General features: G+C 40.3%; 1 protein-coding gene across 1 annotated transcript in view; it reads left to right on the forward strand.

Annotated features, from left to right (window-relative positions):
* Positions 1-22,567, forward strand: part of IQCA1 (IQ motif containing with AAA domain 1) — a 177,991-nt gene that overhangs the window by 94,059 nt on the left and 61,365 nt on the right. Inside the window, exons 10-12 of the mRNA XM_060105914.1 lie at positions 626-732; positions 897-998; positions 19,191-19,258. Of these exons, the coding sequence (XP_059961897.1) occupies positions 626-732; positions 897-998; positions 19,191-19,258 (277 nt within the window). The remainder of the gene's footprint in view (positions 1-625; positions 733-896; positions 999-19,190; positions 19,259-22,567) is intronic.

The following is a 22,567-nucleotide window of genomic DNA, read 5'->3' on the forward strand; positions in this document are numbered from 1 at the left end:
TTCAGGCACAATCCTTCTGTTTGGGAAGTGGAGAAGGATGTAGAGCAGAAAACTGAGTTTGTGTTATATATCACAAAACTGCATTCCTTAGTGTCAACCACAAAGGAATGGGCACTTGCCGTCTACCTCTACAAGGATTAAATCATGAGCCGCTGCGGCTGCTGACTTTCAACACCCCTGAAAGGAGTTCAAGGTGGAGACCATACATGAGGCCCTCTGTGCTCTGGGAAAAACTGGCAGAGCAGGTCTTCAGAATAGTTAGATATTTTCAGGAGCCAATTTTATGAGCCCAATTCTTGTATCTCCTCCTATCTAGAAAAGCACTAAAATCCTTCATAGTGACGACTGCTCCTCCAGACTAGCAGAAACCTTCTGCAAAAAAATATGTGCTCAATTGCATGTACTCCCCCTTCACCAAAATCACATATATGCTAACCTTACCCCCTACCTCTTTAGAGCAGTTTCTCAGAGCTATCTGAGACGCTGTCTCCCAGGCTATAGTCCTCATTTTGCCCCAAATAAAACTTGACTCACAACTCTCATGTTGTACATTTTTTTTAAGTTGACATTAGTCTTCACGCTGAAAAAATTTCATTTTCTTTTTCTTTATCCTTCTGGAGTACAGACCTGTGGAAGAATAAAGATGAATCGTGGAATGTCCCCCAGGGCTATGATCCCGAACTGATCAAAGAGGAAAAACGGAAAGAATTGGAGTCGGAGATCAGGCTGCAGGTAAGACTGCTTTTATGCTGTAGTCCCAGTAAGTCATTCACTGCAGTGCTTTGTTACAATTTCCTGTTAATAACCTACCCAGAATTTAAGCTATTTTTAACTTCACAAAGAAAACACAAGTCATGCGAAGTCACCTAAACCTAGGGTCTTTTGTATTCACCTAGGTTGACGAGCTGATGAGACAGGAACTAAAAAACTTAAAACTAGCTGTGAACAGAGAGAAGGAATTATCAGGCAAAACAGGAAGGGAAAAAGGAAGTAAAAAGGTAAGTGGTTCTTATGCATGGGAAGCAGAGGGCAGATGCAAACCGTGACCAGGAGCCCGGTCCCCGCGGGCGGTGGCCCATCCAGGCGTGCTGCCCGGGGACCCTGGCTGTCCCAGGCTGATTCTCTGGGAAACGTGCCTACCTTTGGTGAATTTACCTCGGTCCACCAGGTAGCCCTCAGGGTTCTGGGCTCATAAATGAGATAAATCCAACAGTCTGGGAGTAACTTTCCCAGTCCCCCATCACTGCAGATCCGTGGTACCCAAGCCGCACAAGTAGGCTGAGACCTATCAGAGGAGCTGGGACATGTGTCTCAAATGCCCACCCGTCTCTCCCTGTGGAAGATCTGTAGGGGAAGCCAGTGGCAATGCGCAGGTTCTTTGTGAGTCAGGGAATCCAATGAATTGAATTTTCAGTTGCCACCCATCTGTCTCATAGTGGTTTAGAGTAGCCAGTTGGATTCCAATATTCCATGTTCACATACTAGGGTCCTGTGAGATATTAGAAAATATACATATTGGTGTCTGCCCCTGGTTGTTGGCAGGGAGCTCCTGGAACCCTTGTAAATTCCTAAGTGATAAGCACACTGGAAGAGTCTTTTGTTACAATGAGGCAATGCTGGGTGGGTTCCTAGATGGCTCCCAGGTGGGGGCTGGTTACAGGGAAGACCAAGCCATGATCCGAAGCCTGGAATTCTCAGCTCCCCCCACCCCCATTCTCTAGAGAGGGGACAGGAGATGGAAATGGAGTTAATAATTGATCAAGCCCACATGAGGAAGCTTCCATGAAACCCCAATAATAATGGGATTTGGAGAGTTTCCATGTGGGTTAACACATCCACATACTGGGAGGGTAACACACCCCAATTTCACAGGGGCAGAAGCTCCTGCACTCAGGACCCTCCCAGACCTTGCCCTACATACCTCTTCATCTGGTTGTTCTTCTGTATCCGTTATCATATCCTTTAATGAACTGGTAGATGGAAGTAAGCGTTTCCCTGAGTTCTGTGAGCCACTCTCACAAATTAATCAAACCTGAGGAGGGGTTTATAGCCGGTTGGTCAGAAACATAGGTGACAACCTGGACTTGGCAATTGGCATCTGAAATGGGGTGGGGAGCAGTTTGGTGGGACATCACCCTTAGCCTGTGGGATCTGACTCTATCTCCAGGTAGACAGTGTCAGAATTGAGTTAGATTGCAGGACCCCCAGCTGGTGTTGCAGAAAACTGCTTGGCGGGGGAGAACCCCGCACATCTGGCATCAGAAGTGTTGTGAACATGGTCCACTTTGATCCAGAGCCAGCCCTACCTCTGGGGCCAGGATACTCCAGGCAGAGGAGCTGGCAGGATTGTGGGCAGCCTTTGCCCTTTGAAGGCTTTCTCAAGTTTCCAAGGTCCATCAACTCTTCCTGGGACTCACACACTCCCTCAGAGTTTATCACACTCCCAGCTACATTAGTGATAGTTTCACCAGCCCAGGGACTGTATGGTGTCTTTACAGTGGCTCTATCCTAATGCTTTTTGTGTTGACTTTACAGTTTACAGTTTAACTCTGAATCTGAATGTCCTTCATGGGCCTCTACTAAGGCTCCATCTCTGTAGCCCACTGAGGGCTCTCTATAGGCTATTCCCTCATCAATAGGAAATAAATATGCCACCCATTGACCCTATTAATGAATTTCACGTCTTCAGAAAGTGATACTTTCATGACTGAACATGGAAATCAAGCCAAACAAAACGGGAAGTGAAGCCAGGAGGTGACTGTACCCCTCCAGCTGAGAATAGGCTTCCTCCTCTTACCCAGCACCTGATCATCAGTCTGGCCCAAGGGCACCCTCTGTACTGCTGCGCCCCTCACTCCTTGCAGCCTGGTGTCTGCCCTCCCCATGTCCTAACTCATGACATGTCACAAGGTGAGAAATTGCTATGAATTTCTCTCTTGGAATTAAACTGGTTGAACACACAGTAGATGCACTCAGGGTACCCCAATAGATTGATGGTAATTGTGTAACTGTAGAGTTTTCAGTTCTCAAAATTCCAATCCAGATGACCTTGGGAGACATAATATGATTTAATTTCATAAGCTGAAACTTAATTAACTATACTAAATCCCCTCCTCAAGAAGACCATTAGCAGAAGGGGAATGGGCAACCTTGAACATAGAAAAGGAGAAAGAGGATTCAGAGGGATAGAATTCGGCAGTATTATTTCAGCATTATCCAGAAACAGTGACTTGATCAGAGATTATACAGCGGCCTGAGTGCTCCTTTCAAAATATAAATATGACCTTAGCACTCCATGCTGAAACCCTTCAATGACACCCCGGTTCCCCCAAGGATAAAGATGACAGGCTTACAAGTCCATGACCAACCTTGCCAGTGCCCTCTTCTTCAGTCTCATCACCCACTTCTCCTCCCTTGCTGCACTCCAGCACCCTGATCTTCCTCTTAGTGCCTCAAACACCCTGTGCTCCCTCCCACCACAGGGCCTTTGCACATGCTGTTCCCTCTCAAGAACTGTCTTTACCCCCACACCCTCAGTCCCGAGTGTAGTTAACCCCTGCTCATCACTGGGGTCTCAGTCCAAGCCCTTCTTCCTCAGGAAAGCCTTTTGGGACCTCCAAAGTAAGTCTGGTTGCTACACATACACTTGACGCTGAGTACCATGTCTTCCTGGTGCTTTATCACAGTTTTAATGTTACATTTACTAGTGAGATCATTTTGTTTGTTTCTGCCTTCCCAAATCTACTGAAGGGCCATGAGTCCAGCAACTATGTGACTGTCTTTTCTGCTCACCTTTGTAACCTTTTCTGGCACATAGCAAGTCCTCAGCACATAATATTGAATGAATTAATTAATCAAATCTAGATCCTATGCAGATTGACCCCTATAGGCTAAATAAGTGCCTCAAGATGTCACAGTATGGCATAGGTAGCAATTCAGAGCATCCAGCCACCTCCTTTGCTTATTCCATACTCAACAAGCAACCGTTTGATGAGTTATTGTAGTTTCATGTTCATTTTCTTACAAGAAGGAAGGTTACAGAGTCTGTTTCCCTTGGCAATTATATTTCACATTATAATTTAATCTACTTACATTGCAGTCTATTCCACCTTCTCTTGTGATTTAGAGATCCAAAATCAGATCTTGGGGGACATATCATCTTTACTGATTGTTTCATTTAATATTATTTATTGAGCACTATATGCCAGGTACAGTTCAAGGCATTTGAGGTACAGAAGATAACAAGACAGATAAAGAGACTGTACTTGCAAAAACAAGTTTGCAGATGTGCAGGACTGTGAGTCAACCCTGGATTTGCTGTCACCCCCATTATGACATAACTGAGTGAGGTCCTGACTCTCAGAGGCCATCTCTGTCTCTCGAGCTCCTCTCTTGTTCTAATCACAAAAACTTTAAGGACATAGGAGTTCCTGAAGTGGCCATGAAGCACCTTGAGAATAAGATTCTTGACTGGCTCTATCGTTTGCATTCCTGAGTGCTAGCATATATAAATGAAAAAAATGCCATATTTAAATAGAAATTTAGAATCTACATTTTAAAGAAACAAATAAACATTCTACAGTTGAAAAATATAGTATCCAAAAATAAGAAGTCTTCTAACTGGTTTAACAACAGCATAGACATCGCAAAAGGCAGGTTGACCTCAAAAACAAGTCAATAGGAAATCTAAACTGAAGTACAGAAAAAACAAATACTATAAAAAGCAGAACAGAGAAGAAGAGAGATTTGAGACGTGGTCAAAAGTTGTAACATATGTGTAATTAGAATTTGCCCCAAAAGAGGAGAATGGAACAGAAGCAATACATGAAAAAGTAATGTTTGTGAATTTTCCAAATCAGCTGAAATACGCACAGCCACAAATTCAAGAACCTTACTGAGGTCCAAGAAGGATGATTACAAAGAAAACCACATCTAGACACATCACAGTCAAAATACTGAAAGTCAAAGATAAAAGGCAAACTCTTACTAGATTTTTTTAAAAGGCACATTTCCTTCAGGATAAGAAAAAATAAAGACTACTAAATCTCTCAACAGTAACCATAGAAGCCAGAAGGAAGTGTGAATAGCATCTTTAGAGACTGGAAAGAAATAACTGCCAACCTAGAACTCTATACCCAGTGAAAATATTCTTCAAAAATGAAAATAAAATAGAGACAAACAAAATCTGATTTGACTTAGCAGCAGCAGACCCATAATATGAAAATACTAAAAGGTATTCTTCACGCTGAAGGAAAATAATTCCAGATGAGAGAGCAAAAGTGTAAGAAGGAATAATCAGCTCTTCAAAATGTAAACTTTGGGCAAGTATAAAAAGCTAACTATTATTATATTAAACCAGAATATTAAAATATTCTGGTTTTTAAAGCAAGAATAAGGGTCTGTACCATACATACAAAGAAAATATATAACAGCAGCAACAGAAAAGTTGGGTAGGAGTAAACAGACTTGTGAGATTGCTGCATTGTTCAGGGAGCCAAAAAGAACTAATTTAAGGTAAATTGTAATAAATTAATGATGTATTCTATAATTTTTTAAATAACACTAAAATGTATAGCAAAAAAGTAATAGTGAAGATAAGCAGAAAGATTTTAAATAATTAATCAGGGCTTCCCTGGTGGCGCAGTTGTTGAGAGTCCACCTGCCGATGCAGGGGACACAAGTTCGTGCCCCGGTCCAGGAAGATCCCACATGCTGCAGAGCGGCTGGGCCCGTGAGCCATGGCCTCTGAGCCTGCGCGTCCGGAGCCTGTGCTCCGCAACGGGAGAGGCCACAGCAGTGAGAGGCCCGCATACCAAAAAAAAAAAAAAAAAAAAATTAATCAAAAAGAATACAGGAAAGGAAAAATAGGAATAAAAAGAAAATTAATAAATAAAAAGAAAGCAAATATGAATTTGATAGAATTAAATCCAATTAATTTAATCCATAATTACCTAAAATGTAAGTGGACTAAATGTTCTATTTTAAAAGACAATGATTCCCAGACTGGAAAAATACAAAACTCAACTATATGCTATTTATAAGAAACACACTTTAAACAAACAAATAGATATGTTGAAAATAAACTATAAACTATAGATGGTAAACTATAAACCATCAAAGTACTAGCCAAAAGATAGCTAGTGTAACTCAGTATCAGACAAAACAGGCTTTAGTTAATAACCACCCTGCACCATCCAAACACCACAGAAAAAATGTGGCCCCACTCCTGTGCACACCAGCAAAGTCTGCATGGGGAGCCTAGACTTCTTCCCTCATGAAGACATAGGAGACAACCCAACACCCTCACTGGAGTGGTGTCAGAGAAGATCAAATAAGGAACAAAGACTTTCATTCCTGCCCATTGGTTGTGAAGCATTCCCATCCACTATGTCAGTGGAGACCACATGGGGCATCTATCTGGACTCCACCCCAACCAGTGATAACAAGGCACCCCTCCCTCCCTACTGGGATGGATCAGAGGAGACCTAGTGGAGAGTCAGGACTTCAACAGTTCCCAGTGGTAACAAGGCCACCTTTACCTCAGTGTGAGTGGAGACCAAATGGAGAGCCAGAACTCCCACCCCCACCCAGAAATATAAGGAGCCCCTCCCACAATGGATTGGGTAACCTAGACTTCTACCTTCCTGGCAGTAACAGCACAACACACACACACACACACACACACACACACACACACACACACACACACACACACACACACACACACACACACACACACACACACACTATTCCCCTGCCAGAGCAGTGTCAGAGTTAAAACAAGAGATTTAAATTAAGTTCAGAGCCTCATAACATAATACAAAAATGTTTAGGTTTTATTGAAAGTCACTCATCATAGAAGAACCTGGAAGATCTCAGACTGAAGGAAAACAGACAACAGATGCCAAGTCTGAAGTGTCAGAGATATTAGAATTACCTGACAAAACATGTTAAGGCAGCCATGATTAAAATGCTTCAGTGAGTAATTATAAAGCTGCTAGATACTAATGAAAAAAAATAAAAACAGAAAGCCTCAGCAAAAAAGTAGAAGATATAAGGAAGAACCACATGGAAATTTTAGAACTTAAAAGTACAGTATGCAAAATGCTGGATGAGCTCAGCAGCAGAATAGAGGAGACAGAGGAAAGAATCAGTGAATTGGAAGATAGAACAATAGAAATTACCCAATCTGAACAACAGAGAAAATCAACTGGGAAAAAAAAAAAAAAGCTAAACAGAGAATTAGGAACTATGGGACTATTAAAAAAAATCTTATATTCATGCCATCGGAATCTTAGAAGGAGAAGAGAAAGAAGATGAGGCTGAAAAAGCATTTCAAGAAAGAATAGTTGAAATCTTCTCAAATTTGACAGGAGATATAAACCTGCAGATTCAAGAAGCTAAATGAATACCCAACAGGAAAAATCCAAAGACATCTGATCTGAGACACATTGTAACTAAGCTTCTAACTACAGAAGACAAAAAATCTGGAAAGCAGCCAGAGAAAAAAATGACCCTTTACCTATAGGAGAAAAACACCTTAAATGACTGTGGGTTGCACACCAGAAACTGAGACAGAAAGAAAGGGCACAATACTTTTTCAAGTGCTGAAATAAAATAACTGCCAACCAGAATCTATACCCAGCAAAAATATTCTTCAGCTGTGAAAAAGAAATCAAGATATTTTCAGATGAAGGAGAACTAAGAGAATTTTTCACCAGCAGATTCACCCTGAGAGAATTTCTAAAGGAACTTCTTTAAATGGAAAGAAAATGTTTCAAAAAAAAAAAAAAAACACCTGGAGCATCAGAAAGGAAGAAATAACTTGGTAACCAAAAATATAGGTAATCTGGGTATCAGTGAAATCACAAAACACTCCATGTCATGGACCTCCTGGGTACTTCAGAAATACTAGAGGTGGCAGCTGCTCAGTGATATAACCAAGGATCATCTACCTCGGGAGTCTCAAACTCAAATGCCTTCAGTGTCAGTCAAGTTCCATAAATGAGAGAAGCAGGCAGAGGACTGTGATGAACTAAACAGCACACGTAACTCAGCTCTGGCCAGTGATTGCCAGGCAGGAAGGCATACCCTGTCCTGCCAGATCTTCCCACTTTTCAAGAAAAGCCAGAAATCCTAACACAACATTGTAAGTCAACTATACTCCAATAAAAATTTATATATATATATATGTAAATAGAGTAGGCTTTTCTTCCCTTTCTAAATTATGTTATTTGATTGAAGCAAAAATTATGACACTGTTTGGCTTGGTTCTCAGTGATGCAGAGGAAATATTTAAGACAATATTACAAATGACAGGGGATGGGTAAAGGCATGTAAAGGGAACTAAGATTTTTCTACTTCACTCAGAATGTGACATGAGTAGACTGTGATTCACTATGCATATATAATGTAACACCCAGAGCAACCACTAGAAAAGTATACAAAGAGATACACTCAAAGAACACTATCAAATGAAATTCTAAAAATGGTCAAGTCACCTACAGGATGACAGGAAAAGCAAATAAAGAAATAAAAAATATAACAACAAAAAATAAAATGTTAGACAAGTCCTAATATATCAATAATTACATTAAATATAAATAGTCTAAACACATCAATTAAAAGACAGAGAATACCAAAATAGATTTAAAAACATGACCCAACTATATGCTGTCTGCAGGAACCTCGTTTGATATATAATGATATAAGCAGCTTGTAAGTAAAAGGATGGAAAAAATATATCATGCAAACAATCAAAAGAAAGCAGGAGTGGCTATTCTAGTATCACATAAAGTAGATTTCAGAGCCAAGAAAATTATCAAAGTCTGGGAAGAACTTACATATGATAAAAGAACCAATCCATTGAAGACATATTAATCCTAAATGTGCATACACCAAACAACAGAACTATAAAATATAGGAAGCAAAAACCAACAGAACTGAAAGGAAAAACAGACAAATCCACATTCATTCTCAAGAATTGATAGAATACTAGACAGAAAATCATCAACAAGGATACTGAAGAACTCAACAACACCATCTACAAACAGAGTCTAATTGAAATTTATAGAACACTCCACCCAACAAACAGAATACATACTCTTTGCAAGTGCCCAAGGAATTCATTCCAAGACAGACCTTATCTTGTGCCATTAAACAAATCTCAACATATTGAAAAGAAATGAAATCATGGAGAGTGCATTCCCCTACCACAATGGAATCAAACTAGAAATCAATAACAGAAAAATAATAAGAAAATCTCCAAACACATGGAAACTAAACAGCACACTTCTAATTCATAGGACAAAGAAGAAACAAGAGAACTCAAAACATATAATGAAAATACAAGATATCAAAAATATCTGGAACACAAATAAAGTAGTCCTGAGAGGGAAATTTATAGCACTGAACACATACACTAGAAAGAGGAAAAAGTTCAAATCCATCATCTAAGCTCCCACCTTCAGAACTTCAGAACCTAGAAAAAGAAGAGCAAAAGAAAAAAAAAACCCACAAAGTGAGCAGAAAGAAGAAAAAGATAAGAGCAGAAATCAGTGAAACTGAAAACAGGAAAACAACAGGGAAGTCAATGAAACAGAGCTGCCTCTTTGAAAATTATCAACAAAATTGACAAACCTCTAGTAAGACTGACAAAGAAAAAAAGAAGTCACATATTACCAACATTAGGAATGAAACAAGAGGTATCACTACTGACTGCAGATATCAAAAGAATGATAAAGGGATACTACAAACAACTACACACAAAATTTGACAACTTACACGAAATGAACACACTATTCCTAAAAATACAAACTACTACAACTCATTTAATATGAAATAGATAAATTGACTAGCCCTACATCTATTAAGGAAGTTAAATTGTAATTAAAACAATTCCCCAGGTAGAATCTCCAGGGCCAGATGGTTTCACTGGAGAATTCTACCAAATATTCAAAGGTAAATTAATACCAATTCTACGCAGTCATTTCCAGAATAGAAGAAACACTTCCCAACCCATTTTATAACAAGCTAGTGTTACCCTTAAGTGGAAACCAGACAAAAGCAGTACAAAAAAAAAGAAAAATATAGGCCAATATCCCTCATGAATATAGATACAAAAATTCTTAAAATATTTTCAAATAGAATGCAAAAATAAAGAGAATTATAAACCATGACCAAGTGGGGTTTTTTCCAGGAATGCAGGCCTTGTTCAATATTTGAAAATCAACAATGGAATCAACTATGTTAACAGACTAAAGGAGAAAAAAAATCACATGATCATATCAATTGATGCAGAAAAAGTATTTGACACAATTTAACGCTCACCCATGCTAAATCTCTCAGAAAAATTAGAGAACTCCCATGACTTCATAAAGAGAATCTACAAAAACACCTACAGCTAACCTTCTACTTAACAGTGAAAGACTAAATGCTTTTCTCCTAAGACTGGGAATAAGGCGAGTGTGTCCACTCACTGCACTTTTATTGAACACAGTGCTAGACGTCTTAGCCAGTGCGGTAGGACAAGCAAAGGAAATTTAAAAAATAAACAGTCCCTATTTGCAGATGACGTGATTGTCTATTTAGAAAATCTCAAGGAATCTACAAAGAAACTCCTAGAAATAAAAAAGTGCGTTCAGTAGGGTACAATGGGAACATATAAAAATCAATCATATTTCTGTTTACTAGCAATGAACAGATGGACACCAAGATTAAAAATATAATATCTCTTAAAATCACTCAAAATGAAATACTTAGGTGTAAAGCTAACAAAACGTGTGTAGGACTTGTATGCTAAAACTACCCCATGCTGATGAAAGAAATCAAAGAAGATCTAAATAGATAAACATACTATGCACATGGATTGGAAAACAAAATGTAAAGATGTCAATTCTTTCCACATCAATATACAAGATTAATCCAATTCTTATCAAAATCCCAGAAAGATAGTTTATAAACATAGACAAGATTATCCTAAAATTTATATGGAAAGACAATGAATCTAGAATTGCTAAAACGATTTTTTAAAAGAGGAATAAAGTAAAAAGAATCCATCTACCTAATTTCAAGGTTTATTATACAGCTACAGTAATCAAGACTGTTTGCTATTGGTAGAGGTTTAAACTGTAGATCAATGAAACAAAACAGACAACTGAGACATAGGCTCACACAAATAGGACTGACTGATTTTTGACAAAGATGCAAATGCAGTTCAAGGGAGGAAGGATAACCTTTTCAATAAATGGTGCTGGAGCAACTGGATATCTACAGACAAAAAAAAAAAGAACCTTGAGCTAAGTCTCACATATTGTACAAAAAATAACTCAAAACAGATCATGGACTTAGATGTAAAATGTAAAGCTGTAAGTTTTAGAAAAAAAATATAGGAGAAAATCCTTGGGATGTAAGGCTAGCAAAGAGTTCTTAAAATTAACACTGCAAGCGCAAATCCATTAGAGGAAAATTTGAACTTCATCAGAATTAAAACTGTTTGCTTGCTCTGTGAAAGACCCTGTTAAGAGGGTGAAAAGACAAGCTACAGACTGGGACAAAACATTTGTAAAGCACGTATCTGATGAAGAGCTAGTATGTAGAACATACAAGGAACTCTCAAAACTCAACAGTTAGAAAACAAAACAATCCGATTATAAAATGGACAAGAGACATGGAGACATTTCACCCAAGTGGATGTACAGAGAGAAAAAGAGCACAGAAAAGGTGTCCAACATTGTTAGCCATTAGAGAAATGCAAATTAAAACCACAGAGAAATCAGTTCATACCCATGAGGATGGCTAAAATAAAAGCAATGGCAACACCAATTGCCTAAGATAACGGGGGACAAACTAGATCACTTTTACATGATTGGTAGGAGTGTAACATGGTATGACCACTCTGCACAAAATTTGTCATTTCTTAAAAAAAACAAACATACAACTACCATAGAACCCAGCAATTGCACTCATGAGCATTTATCCCAGAGAAATGAAAACTTCCACATACACACACAGACATTTGTTGCACCCTAATCAACTCATGATAGCCCAAAACTAGAAACAGCAATAAAAAAATAAAAAGAGCAAACTATTCATGCATACAATGACCTGGACACATTTTCCTGAGAATTATGATGAATAAAAAGCAAGAAAGTAACATACTCTTTGATTCTGCTGATAGAACATTCCTGAAAGGACAAAACTATAGAAACAGAACAGATTAGAAGTTTCTAGTAAAGCTGGATTAGCTGTGGGAGGGAAGCGAGGGTTACTCTGAAAGAGCAACTGGAAGGACCCTTGGGGTGATCAAAACATCCTGGATCTCAGCTGTATCAGTATCAAGTCAAGATCATGCTTGTGACCTTGTGAGAAAGTTCTGCCAGATGTTACCCTTAGGAGAAACCTGCTAAAGGTTACATCTCTCCATAGCAGTTCTTACAGCTGCATGTGAATCCACCATTATCTCAAAATAAGAACTTAAAATTTTAAAATACTGAAAAACATGAAATATACCTACGTGCAACCGCCTATGTGAATCTTGGAATTGTAATACTGATTGGAGGAAGCCAGACCTAAGAGTTTATGGAGTGTGGAGTCAAGATGGCGGACTAGGAGGACACGGAATTCACATCTCCTCACAACTAGGGCACCTACCAGGCACTGCTGGGGGACCACGGACACCTAAGGGGACGGGAGGAATCCTCAGTGACTGGGTAGGACGTGGAGTGGGGGGAGTGAAGGGAGAGGAGAAGTGGAGGCTGGAAGGGACTGGCGTCCCTGAGGGGCAGCTGGGGGAGGGGAAGGGATCCCATGCCCGAAGGGGGAAATTGGGGGACCATTGGGAGGGCGGAGGATCAAAGGGGAGCGTGGCCAGGTTTCCCCTCCCCACTTGGGACCCTGGGGGCCTGCTGAGATCCCAGGCCTGATCCTCTGGCCACCGAGGACCCCTCCAGCCGCACAGGTCCTGAGGGAGTGGGAGGGAGGGTAGGGGAACAAAAGTAAAGGCCAGACCTCTGGGACCGGCACCCGTGATGGGTGGCTGGGGGAGGGGAGTTCCTACACCCAGCGGAACCCACCCATGGTTAGGGGTCCAGAAGCAACGGAGAACACCCTTGGGGAGACAGTGGGGGAGGGGCATGAAGGAATGGAAGGGGCCGCAGCCAGTGCTTTCCCTGTCCACTCAGGCAGAGGGGAGCCTGTTGGGCTCCTGGGCCTAATCCTGTGCCCTCGGAGCCTCCCTCCTGTGGCACAGAGCCCAGGCGCCGCCCCTACACCCCCACCCAGGGCCCCACCTCTACACTCGGAAACCCACCCTAACAAGCTGGGCCTAAACCCCCCACACACACCCTCACTCAGGACCCTACCTCCAAACTCTGGAACTCCACATTCCAGAGACCCTCCTTCCAATGTGCTGCCTCTCCCCTTCTGCACAGGTCCTAAGCAGAGGCCCCGCCCCATGCTTGAACGTCACTCTCCACCTGCCTAGGCTCCACCCCACCGAAAACCCCACCGCTGCCTAAGTTCCACCCCACACCTAAACTCCACCTGCATAGCCAAGTCTTTTGGTTTTTTCCTCTTTTCAGTTGGAGTTCTGTTTAACCTTGTTGATTCATTGATGTTGATTCTTTTATATTTTTATTTTTCCTAATAAATCTTTCCTTTTTCTAATTTTGTTTCAATTCTTTATACTTTGTTATTGTTCTCTCCTTTTGGCTTCTTGCCCACACAACCTTTTTTTTTTTTTTCTTTTTTCTGTTGTGGTTTATTTTATCTTGTGGCAGTTGTTTCAACTGTAGTTTTATTTTTCCTAATATATTTTTTATCTTTCTAATTTTTTTTGTTTTTTATTCTTTGATATTCTACTGCTCCTTTTTTTCTTTTCTTTCTTCCTTTCTTTTTTTTTCTTTTTTTAACCACGCCACAAAGTTTCTGGGCTCAAGGTTGGGCTCGAGCTCCTGTGATGGGAGCTCCAAGTCCAAATCACTGGACTAACAGAGAACTTCAGACCCCAGGGAATATCAATCAGAGTGAGGCCTCCCAGAGGTCCTCATCTCAGCACCAAGACCCAGCTCTATCCAACTGCCTGCAAACTCCAGAGATGGACGTCTCAGGCCAAACAACCAGTAAGACAGGAATACAGCACCACCCATCAAAAAAAAAAAATGAACCAACAAAAAAAAATGTTACAGATGAAGGAGCAAGGTAAAAACCTACAAGACGAAATAAATGAAGACGAAATAGGCAACCTGCCTGAAAAAGAATTCAGAGTAATGATAGTAAAGGTGATCCAAAATATCGGAAACAGAATTGAGAAAATACAACAAACATGCAACAAGGATCTAGAAGAACTAAAGAGAAAACAAACAGTGATGAACAACATAATTACTGAAATTAAAAATACTCTAGAAGGAATCAATAACAGAATAACTGAGGAAGAAGAACAGATAAGTGAGCTGGAAGATAAAATGGTGGAAATAACTGCCAGGGTGCAGAATAAAGAAAAAAGAATGAAAAGAATTGAGGACAATCTCAGAGACTTCTGGGACAACATTAAATGCATCAACATTCAGATTATAGGGGTCCCAGAAGAAGAAGAGAAAAAGAAAGGGTCTGAGAAAATATTTGAAGAGACTATAGTTGAAAACTTCCCTAACCTGGGAAAGGAAATAGTCAAGTCCAGGAAGCACAGAGCGTACCATACAGGATAAACCCAAAGAGAAACATGCCAAGACACATATTAATCAAACTATCAAAAATTAAATACAAAGAAAAAATATTAAAAGAGGCAAGGGGAAAGCAACAAATAATATATAAGGGAATCCTCAAAAGGTTAACAGCTGATCTTTCAGCAGAAACTCTGCAAGCCAGAAGGGAGTGGCAGGACATATTTAAAGTGATGAAAAGGAAAAACCTGAAACCAAGATTACTCTACCCAGCAAGGATCTCATTCAGTTTTGATGGAGAAATTAAAACCTTTACAGATAAGCAAAAGTTAAGAGAATTAAGCACCACCAAACCAGCTCTACAACAAATGCTAAAAGAACTTCTCTAGATAGGAAACACAAGAGAAGGGAAAGACCTACAATAACAAACCCAAAACAATTAAAAAATGGGAATAGGAACATACATATTGATAATTACCTTAAATGTAAATGGATTAAAAGCTCCAACCAAAAGACATAGACTGGCTGAATGGATACAAAAACAAGACCCATACATATGCTGTCTATAAGAGACCCACTTCAGACCTAGGGACACATACAGATTGAAAGTGAGGGGATGGAAAAAGATATTCCATGCAAATGGAAATCACAAGCACTGAAATTGAAACTGTGATTAAAAATCTTCCAACAAACAAAAGTCCAGGACCAGATGGATTAACAGGCAAATTCTACCCAACATTTAGAGAAGAGCTAACACCTATCTTTCTCAAACTCTTTCAAAATACAGCAGAGGGAGGAACACTCCCAAAATCATTCTACGAGGCCACCATCACCCTGATACCAAAACCAGACAAAGATGACACAAAGAAAGAAAACTACAGGCCAATATCTCTGATGCAAAAACATAGATGCAAAAATCCTTAACAAAATACTAACAAACAGAATCCAGCAACACATTAAAAGGATCATACACTGTGATCCAGTGGGGCTTATCCCAGAAATGCAAGGATTTTTCAATATATTCAAATCAATCAATGTGATACACCATATTAACAAATTGAAGGATAAAAACGATATGATCATCTCAATAGATGCACAAAAGGCTTTCGACAAAATTCAACACCCATTTATGATAAAAACTCTCCATAAAGTAGGCATAGAGGGACCCTACCTCAACATAATAAAGTCCATATATGACAAACCCAGAGCCAACATCATTCTCAATGGTGAAAAACTGAAACCATTTCCTCTAAGATCAAGAACAAGACATGGTTGCCCACTCCCACCACTGTTATTCAAAATAGTTTTGGAAGTCCTAGCCCTGGCAATCAAAGAAGAAAAAGAAATAAAAGGAATCCAAATTGGAAAAGAAGAAGTAAAACTGTCACTGTTTGCAGATGACATGATACTATACATAGAGAATTCTAAAGATGCTACCAGAAAACTACTAGATCTAATCAATGAATTTGGTAGACTAGCAGGATACAAAATTAATGCACAGAAATCTCTGGCATTCCTATACACTAATGATGAAAAATCTGAAAGAGAAATTAAGGAAACACTCCCATTTACCATTGCAACAAAAAGAATAAAATACCTAGGAATAAACCTACCTAAGGAGACAAAAGACCTGTATGCAGAAAACTATAAGACACTGATGAAAGAACTTAAAGTTGTTACAAGCAGATGGAGAGATATACCATATTCTTGGATTGGAAGAATCAACATTGTGAAAATGACTCTACTACCCAAAGGAATCTACAGATTCAATGCAATCCCTATCAAAATACCTTTGGCATTTTTCCATTGGTATGAACCAAAAATTTCACAATTTGTATAGAGACACAAAAGACCCCGAATAGCCAAAGCAATCTTGAGAAAGAAAAATGGAGCTGAAAGAATCAGACTCCCTGACTTCAGACTATACTACAAAGCTCCAGTAATCAAGACAGTATGGTACTGGCACAAAAACAGAAGTATAGATCAATGGAACAGGATAGAAAGCCCAGAGATAAACCCACACACATATGGTCACCTTATCTTTGATAATGGAGGCAAGAGTATGCAATGGAGAAAACACAGCCTCTTCAATAAGTGGTGCTGGTCGGTGCTTTGTGACCACCTAGAGGGGTGGGATAGGGAGGGTGGGAGGGAGGGAGACACAAGAGGGAAGAGATATGGTGATATATGTATATGTATAGCTGGTACACTTTGTTATAAAGCAGGAACTAACACCATTGTAAAGCAGTTATACTCCAATAAAGATGTTAAAAAATAATAATAAGTGGTGCTGGGAAAACTGGGTAGTTACACATAAAAGAATGAAATTAGAACACTTCCTAACACCATACACAAAACTAAACTCAAAATGGATTAAAGACTTAAATATAAGGCCAGACACTATAAAACTCAGAGGAAACATAGAACACTCTATGACATAAATCACAGCAAGATTCTTTTTGACCCACCTCCTAGAGAAATGGAAATAAAAACAAAAATAAACAAATGGGACTTAATGAAACTTAAAACCTTTTGCACAGCAAAGGACACCATAAACAAGATGAAAAGACAACTCTCAGAGTGGGAGAAAATATTTGCAAATGAAGCAACTGACAAAGAATTAATCTCCAAAATATACAAGCAGCTCATGCATCTCAATATCAAAAAAACAAACAACCAAATCCAAAAATGGGCAGAGGACCTAAAGTGACATTTCTCCAAAGAAGATATACAGATTGCCAACAAGCACATGAAAGGATGCTCAACATCACTAATCATTAGAGAAATGCAAATCAAAACTACAATGAGGTATCACCTCACACCAGTCAGAATGGCCATCATCAAAAAATCTACAAACAATAAATGCTGGAGAGGGTGTGGAGAAAAGGGAACCCTCTTGCACTGTTGGTGGGAATGTAAATTGATACAGCCACTATGGAGAACAGTATGGAGGTTCCTTAAAAAACTAAAAATAGAACTACCATATGACCCAGCAATCCTGCTACTGGGCATATACCTTGAGAAAACTGTAACTCAAAAGGAGTCATGTACCACAATGTTCATTTCAGCTCTATTTACAATAGCCAGGACATGGAAGCAACCTAAGTGTCCATCGACAGATGAATGGATAAAGAAGATGTGGCACATATTTACAATGGAATATTACTCAGCCATAAAAAGAAATGAAATTGAGTAATTTGTAGTGAGGTGGATGGACCTAGAGTCTGTCATACAGAGTGAAGTGAGAAAAACAAATACTGTATGCTAACATATATGGAATCTTAAAAAAAATGGTTCTGATGAACCTAGGAGCAGGACAGGAATAAAGACACAGATGCACAGAATGGACTTGAGGACACGGGGAGCGGGAAGGGTAATCTGGGACGAAGTGAGAGAGTGGCATGGACATATATACACTGCCAAATGTAAAATAGATAGCTAGTGGGAAGCAGCTGCATAGCACAGGGAGATCAGCTCTGTGCTTTGCAACCACCTAGAGGGGTGGGATAAGGAGGGTGGGAGGGAGATGCAAGAAGGAGGGGATATAGGGGTATACATATGCATGTAGCTGATTCAGTTTGTTATACAGCAGAAACTAACACAACACTTTAAAGCAATTATACTCCAATAAAGATGTTAAATTTTTTAAAAAGCAGTTTATATTGTAAGATTCCATGTTCAAGAACAGGCAATGCGAATCCCCAGAGAAGTCAGAGTGGTGGTTACCTATAGACCGGAGAGCAGTGTGAGCGAGAATTCAGGAATGGTGAAATATGTTCTGTATTTTCAGCTGGGTGGTAGTTATTTGTAAAAATTAAATGTAAAATATTAATCAACCTGACGTGGGTATACTTTATGTACATTATGCTTCAATAAAAACAATAAATGAAAGCCTGAATGAAATATAGGGAGCAAGAGTCACCTGAGAAGGCCTGGGATAGAAGATGAGACAACAAAGGAAGATAGGGGCCAGGCTGCGGAATTTTAACTTTATCCTGTGGGCAATGGGGAGGTACTGGTGGATACTTTAGACAGAATAGTGCAGCCATAAGCACTGCTTTAACGGACCACATTCTGAGCACTGCCCTCTAGCCGGCACAAGGACCTGAGTGCAAAGCCCTTTGGGAACCAAAGTTGGATGTTTGCCTCACTCTTTGGGCTCCAGGTTTGGGTCCTGATGCTCACAGAGAGGTGATCAGATACCAAAGAAAAGCACAGCTTGATTGCCTGTGCGCTCGGCACTCTCATCCTTTGTAGCAAGCGTCCCAGGGCCCAGAAGAAGAACCAGAACGCTCGGGGCCTGTTGGGACTCACAGTCTGTGCAGGTTTCCGTGTGGCCACCTCACTTGGCAGTCCCTATGTTCATGAAGTAAGTGTTGCAGCTCCATGTACCGCGATTGACTTCCCACCTCCCATTCCCCTACGCCACCACCCAAAATCAGCTTCCTTAGCTAATTTCTAGAGCTCATTTTTCTTGTTTGCACGACGTTTGTTTTTACTAAATGGGTTTTTTTTTCCATTTTCTTCCAGAAAAATAAAAAGGAGAAAGACAAAACATGGAAAGTGGGGAAGCAGGATAAAGACCCAACGGCTGACAGGTGAGGGGTGCACACGGGTGGGGGCACCGCAGAAAAGAGCACAGGACACAGCCTGAGTCCTCGGCCTGGTCTGGGAAAGGCAACCCCCCACCGCTCTGTACACCACACCCCTTCATCCTGGAAGAGTGTGGTGGGGGAAAGCATGGAGACCTCTCTGCAGTCCTGCCTGCAGGCCAGCAGCCTCGACTGGGGAGACGCAGTGGAGAGGGGGCGCCTGGAAGGCAGACTCAGGCCCCATCGCTTCTAAGGCCGTGTGACTTTTTTAAGTTTTAAAATTCATGGGGTTCTCGAGAAATTTTTTTTGAGAAATAGCATCCTGCTACAGCTTTTGAGGGAACACAGACTGCAGTCCTTGAGGGCAGACACAGTTCATATTACATGCCCGCCCCTGGGCCCGGCCCGCTGAAGCCCTTCATAAATGCTCCTTGAAGGAAAGGATGAGGATTTGTCTCATTGTAAACGGATACTTCCATTTCCTTGAGCTTCATCGGCTGAACTTGAATATTAATGAATAATTATAAATGCTCATTTTTAAGCTGAAATGGCCTTCAGTGCTTTAATATTGGAAATAAATAGGGCCTAGATTTTCAAACATTTTCAAGGAATTTAATTAAAATCCCTAGGAAGTGAATGTCAGAAATCATTTTGCACGTATACCTTTTTTCCCATGGGTTGGTTAATGGGTAACAGGGGTTGCTCCCTGTTTGGGGTGTTCCCTTGTTCCCCTTTTGGTGCGCTGATACAGTCCCAAACTCTGCTTGAAAGAAGACCCACGAGAGAGGAAGCCAGCTCGGAACCATCCACAGGAGAAGTAGGGACCAGAGCTGGTGCACACACCCAGGGCCCTGGCAGGCAGCCTCTGGAGAGACACCCAGCCTTGGTGTGGGCTTCGGCTCTGGGGAGAAAAGCCTCCCACAGGATATCGCTAGAGGGAGGAGCTGCAGGCTTCCTCACATGACGTTCCCTTGTTTAGGGAAAAGTTCAAGGTCAAGAGCTTTGGCTGACCGCGGCCTGGTCAGCATTCTGAGACTCAGGCGCCCAGTTCCTGGGGAGAACCCAGCTACCGATGCACCAACACTGACACCTCCTCAGGGGGGTGTTGTAGTCCCTTTCCTGGAGGAAGGTCCAGCCCCTGCCCACCCGCAGGGCCACTGCTGTCTTTCAGTGACTTTCACGTGCCACTTTTCTCCTTTGTCCTGACCTCAGTCTTTCAGGAGAAGAAGATTCTGCTAAGTGTCTTACTGAATGACCACCCAGAGCTACACTCCAATCTGCTAAGATGAGTTGACCACTAAGTTAAAATTACCTATTCACACTCTCTTCATTTAAAGAGTCGCTTAACTGAATACAATTCTGCTTTAACAGCACAGAGCACACACGGGTGGCTCATGGACTGTGTCTGTTAGCCAATGAATGTGTTCTTTGCATATGTTTCTTTACAGTTGAACTATTATAAATGAGCTACAGCAATTCTCTAGTGAAATGAAGAAAGACCAGTAGTATTTTATTCACTTTTATACCCAAAAGTACAGAAATACCTGATCATCCTATTCCTGGAAGGCTTTTCATTTTAATTTTAAAGACTCAATGTTATTCATTAAGTGGGATTCAGTAAATGGGCTAGTTCTCTGCCAAGACGCTGTAAGACAACTTATGTTTCTCTCATCCAGTTAGTATGAACCTTAAATCAGTATTTTTATCATAGTTTATAAGGTGGTTTTATTTTATTTAGTTTAGTTTATTTTTTTTTCCCCATCACAAAACTACTCAGCAGTGTGCTCACAGTCAAGGTGTTCAAGGGACATTTCATGCTCCCTGCCATTCACAGGGATTGTTATTGTTGAGTATTGTAGTGGCCTCCTGAAAAATCAATTTAAATAGATTTACCACTCTTAGGTCCCTCATCTCTTCCTGGTCACTGTATGTGGCCGTGCTCAGAAAGGGACCATCTCTTCTCAGCCACTTCCTGGTTAAAGATTCGTATGATCTATTATTAGGTTACAATTTGGGATTCCTCCCTGACCATTCCTGGGCATGATGCTTTTCTGTTCAGTCAAGGCAGCCCCAGGCTGGCAGGTTGGCTGCCCAGACAAAAGGGGGACCTAAGGCTTTCAAACTGGCTCAGCCATATAAGGTAGCCATATAAGGTAGTTTTAGAGTTGAAATTTTTTATTCTGTCGCAAGAGTTTATTTCACTGGAAAGATCCAAATATAGATTTGTGTTCCTGGAGTCTTAAGATATTTGGTTTGGATTATTTTAGAGAATCTTATTCAATTTTATGTTAATATTTTACGCATATGTTTATGTTAAACGAATATTCAAGTCAAAACACTACAGTTAACTCCTAGAGGAAAACATAGGCAGAACACTCTATGACATAAATCACAGCAAGATCCTTTTTGACCCACCTCCTAGAGAAATGGAAATAAAGACAAAAATAAACACATGGGACCTAATGAAACTTCAAAGCTTTTGCACAGCAAAGGAAACCATAAACAAGACCAAAAGACAACCCTCAGAATGGGAGAAAATATTTGCAAATGAAGTAACTGTCAAAGGATTAATCTCCAAAATTTATAAGCAGCTCATGCAGCTCAATAGCAAAAAAACAAACAACCCAATCCAAAAATGGGCAGAAGACCTAAATAGACATTTCTCCACAGAAGATATACAGACAGCCAACAAACACATGAAAGGATGCTCAACATCTTTACTCATTAGAGAAATGCAAATCAAAACTACAATGAGATATCATCTCACACCAGTCAGAATGGCCATCATCAAAAAATCTAGAAACAATAAATGCTGGAGAGGGTGTGGAAAAAAGGGAACACTCTTGCACTGCTGGTGGGAATGTGAATTGGTACAGCCACTATGGAGAACGGTATGGAGGTTCCTTAAAAAACTACAAATAGAACTACCATATGACCCAGCAATCCCACTACTGGGCATATACCCTGAGAAAACCATAATTCAAAAAGAGACATGTACCAAAATGTTCATAGCAGCCCTATTTACAATAGCCAGGACATGGAAACAACCTAAGTGTCCATCATCGGATGAATGGATAAAGAAGATGTGGCACATATATACAATGGAATATTACTCAGCCATAAAAAGAAATGAAATTGAGCTATTTGTAATGAGGTGGATGGACCTAGAGTCTGTCATACAGAGTGAAGTAAGTCAGAAAGAGAAAGACAAATACTGTATGCTGACACATATATATGGAATTTAAGAAAAAAATGTCATGAAGAACATAGGGGTAAGACAGGAATAAAGACACAGACCTACTAGAGAATGGACTT

This window comes from Mesoplodon densirostris, chromosome 8 (assembly GCF_025265405.1).
Source record: "Mesoplodon densirostris isolate mMesDen1 chromosome 8, mMesDen1 primary haplotype, whole genome shotgun sequence".
NCBI classification, from domain to species: Eukaryota; Metazoa; Chordata; class Mammalia; order Artiodactyla; family Ziphiidae; genus Mesoplodon; species Mesoplodon densirostris.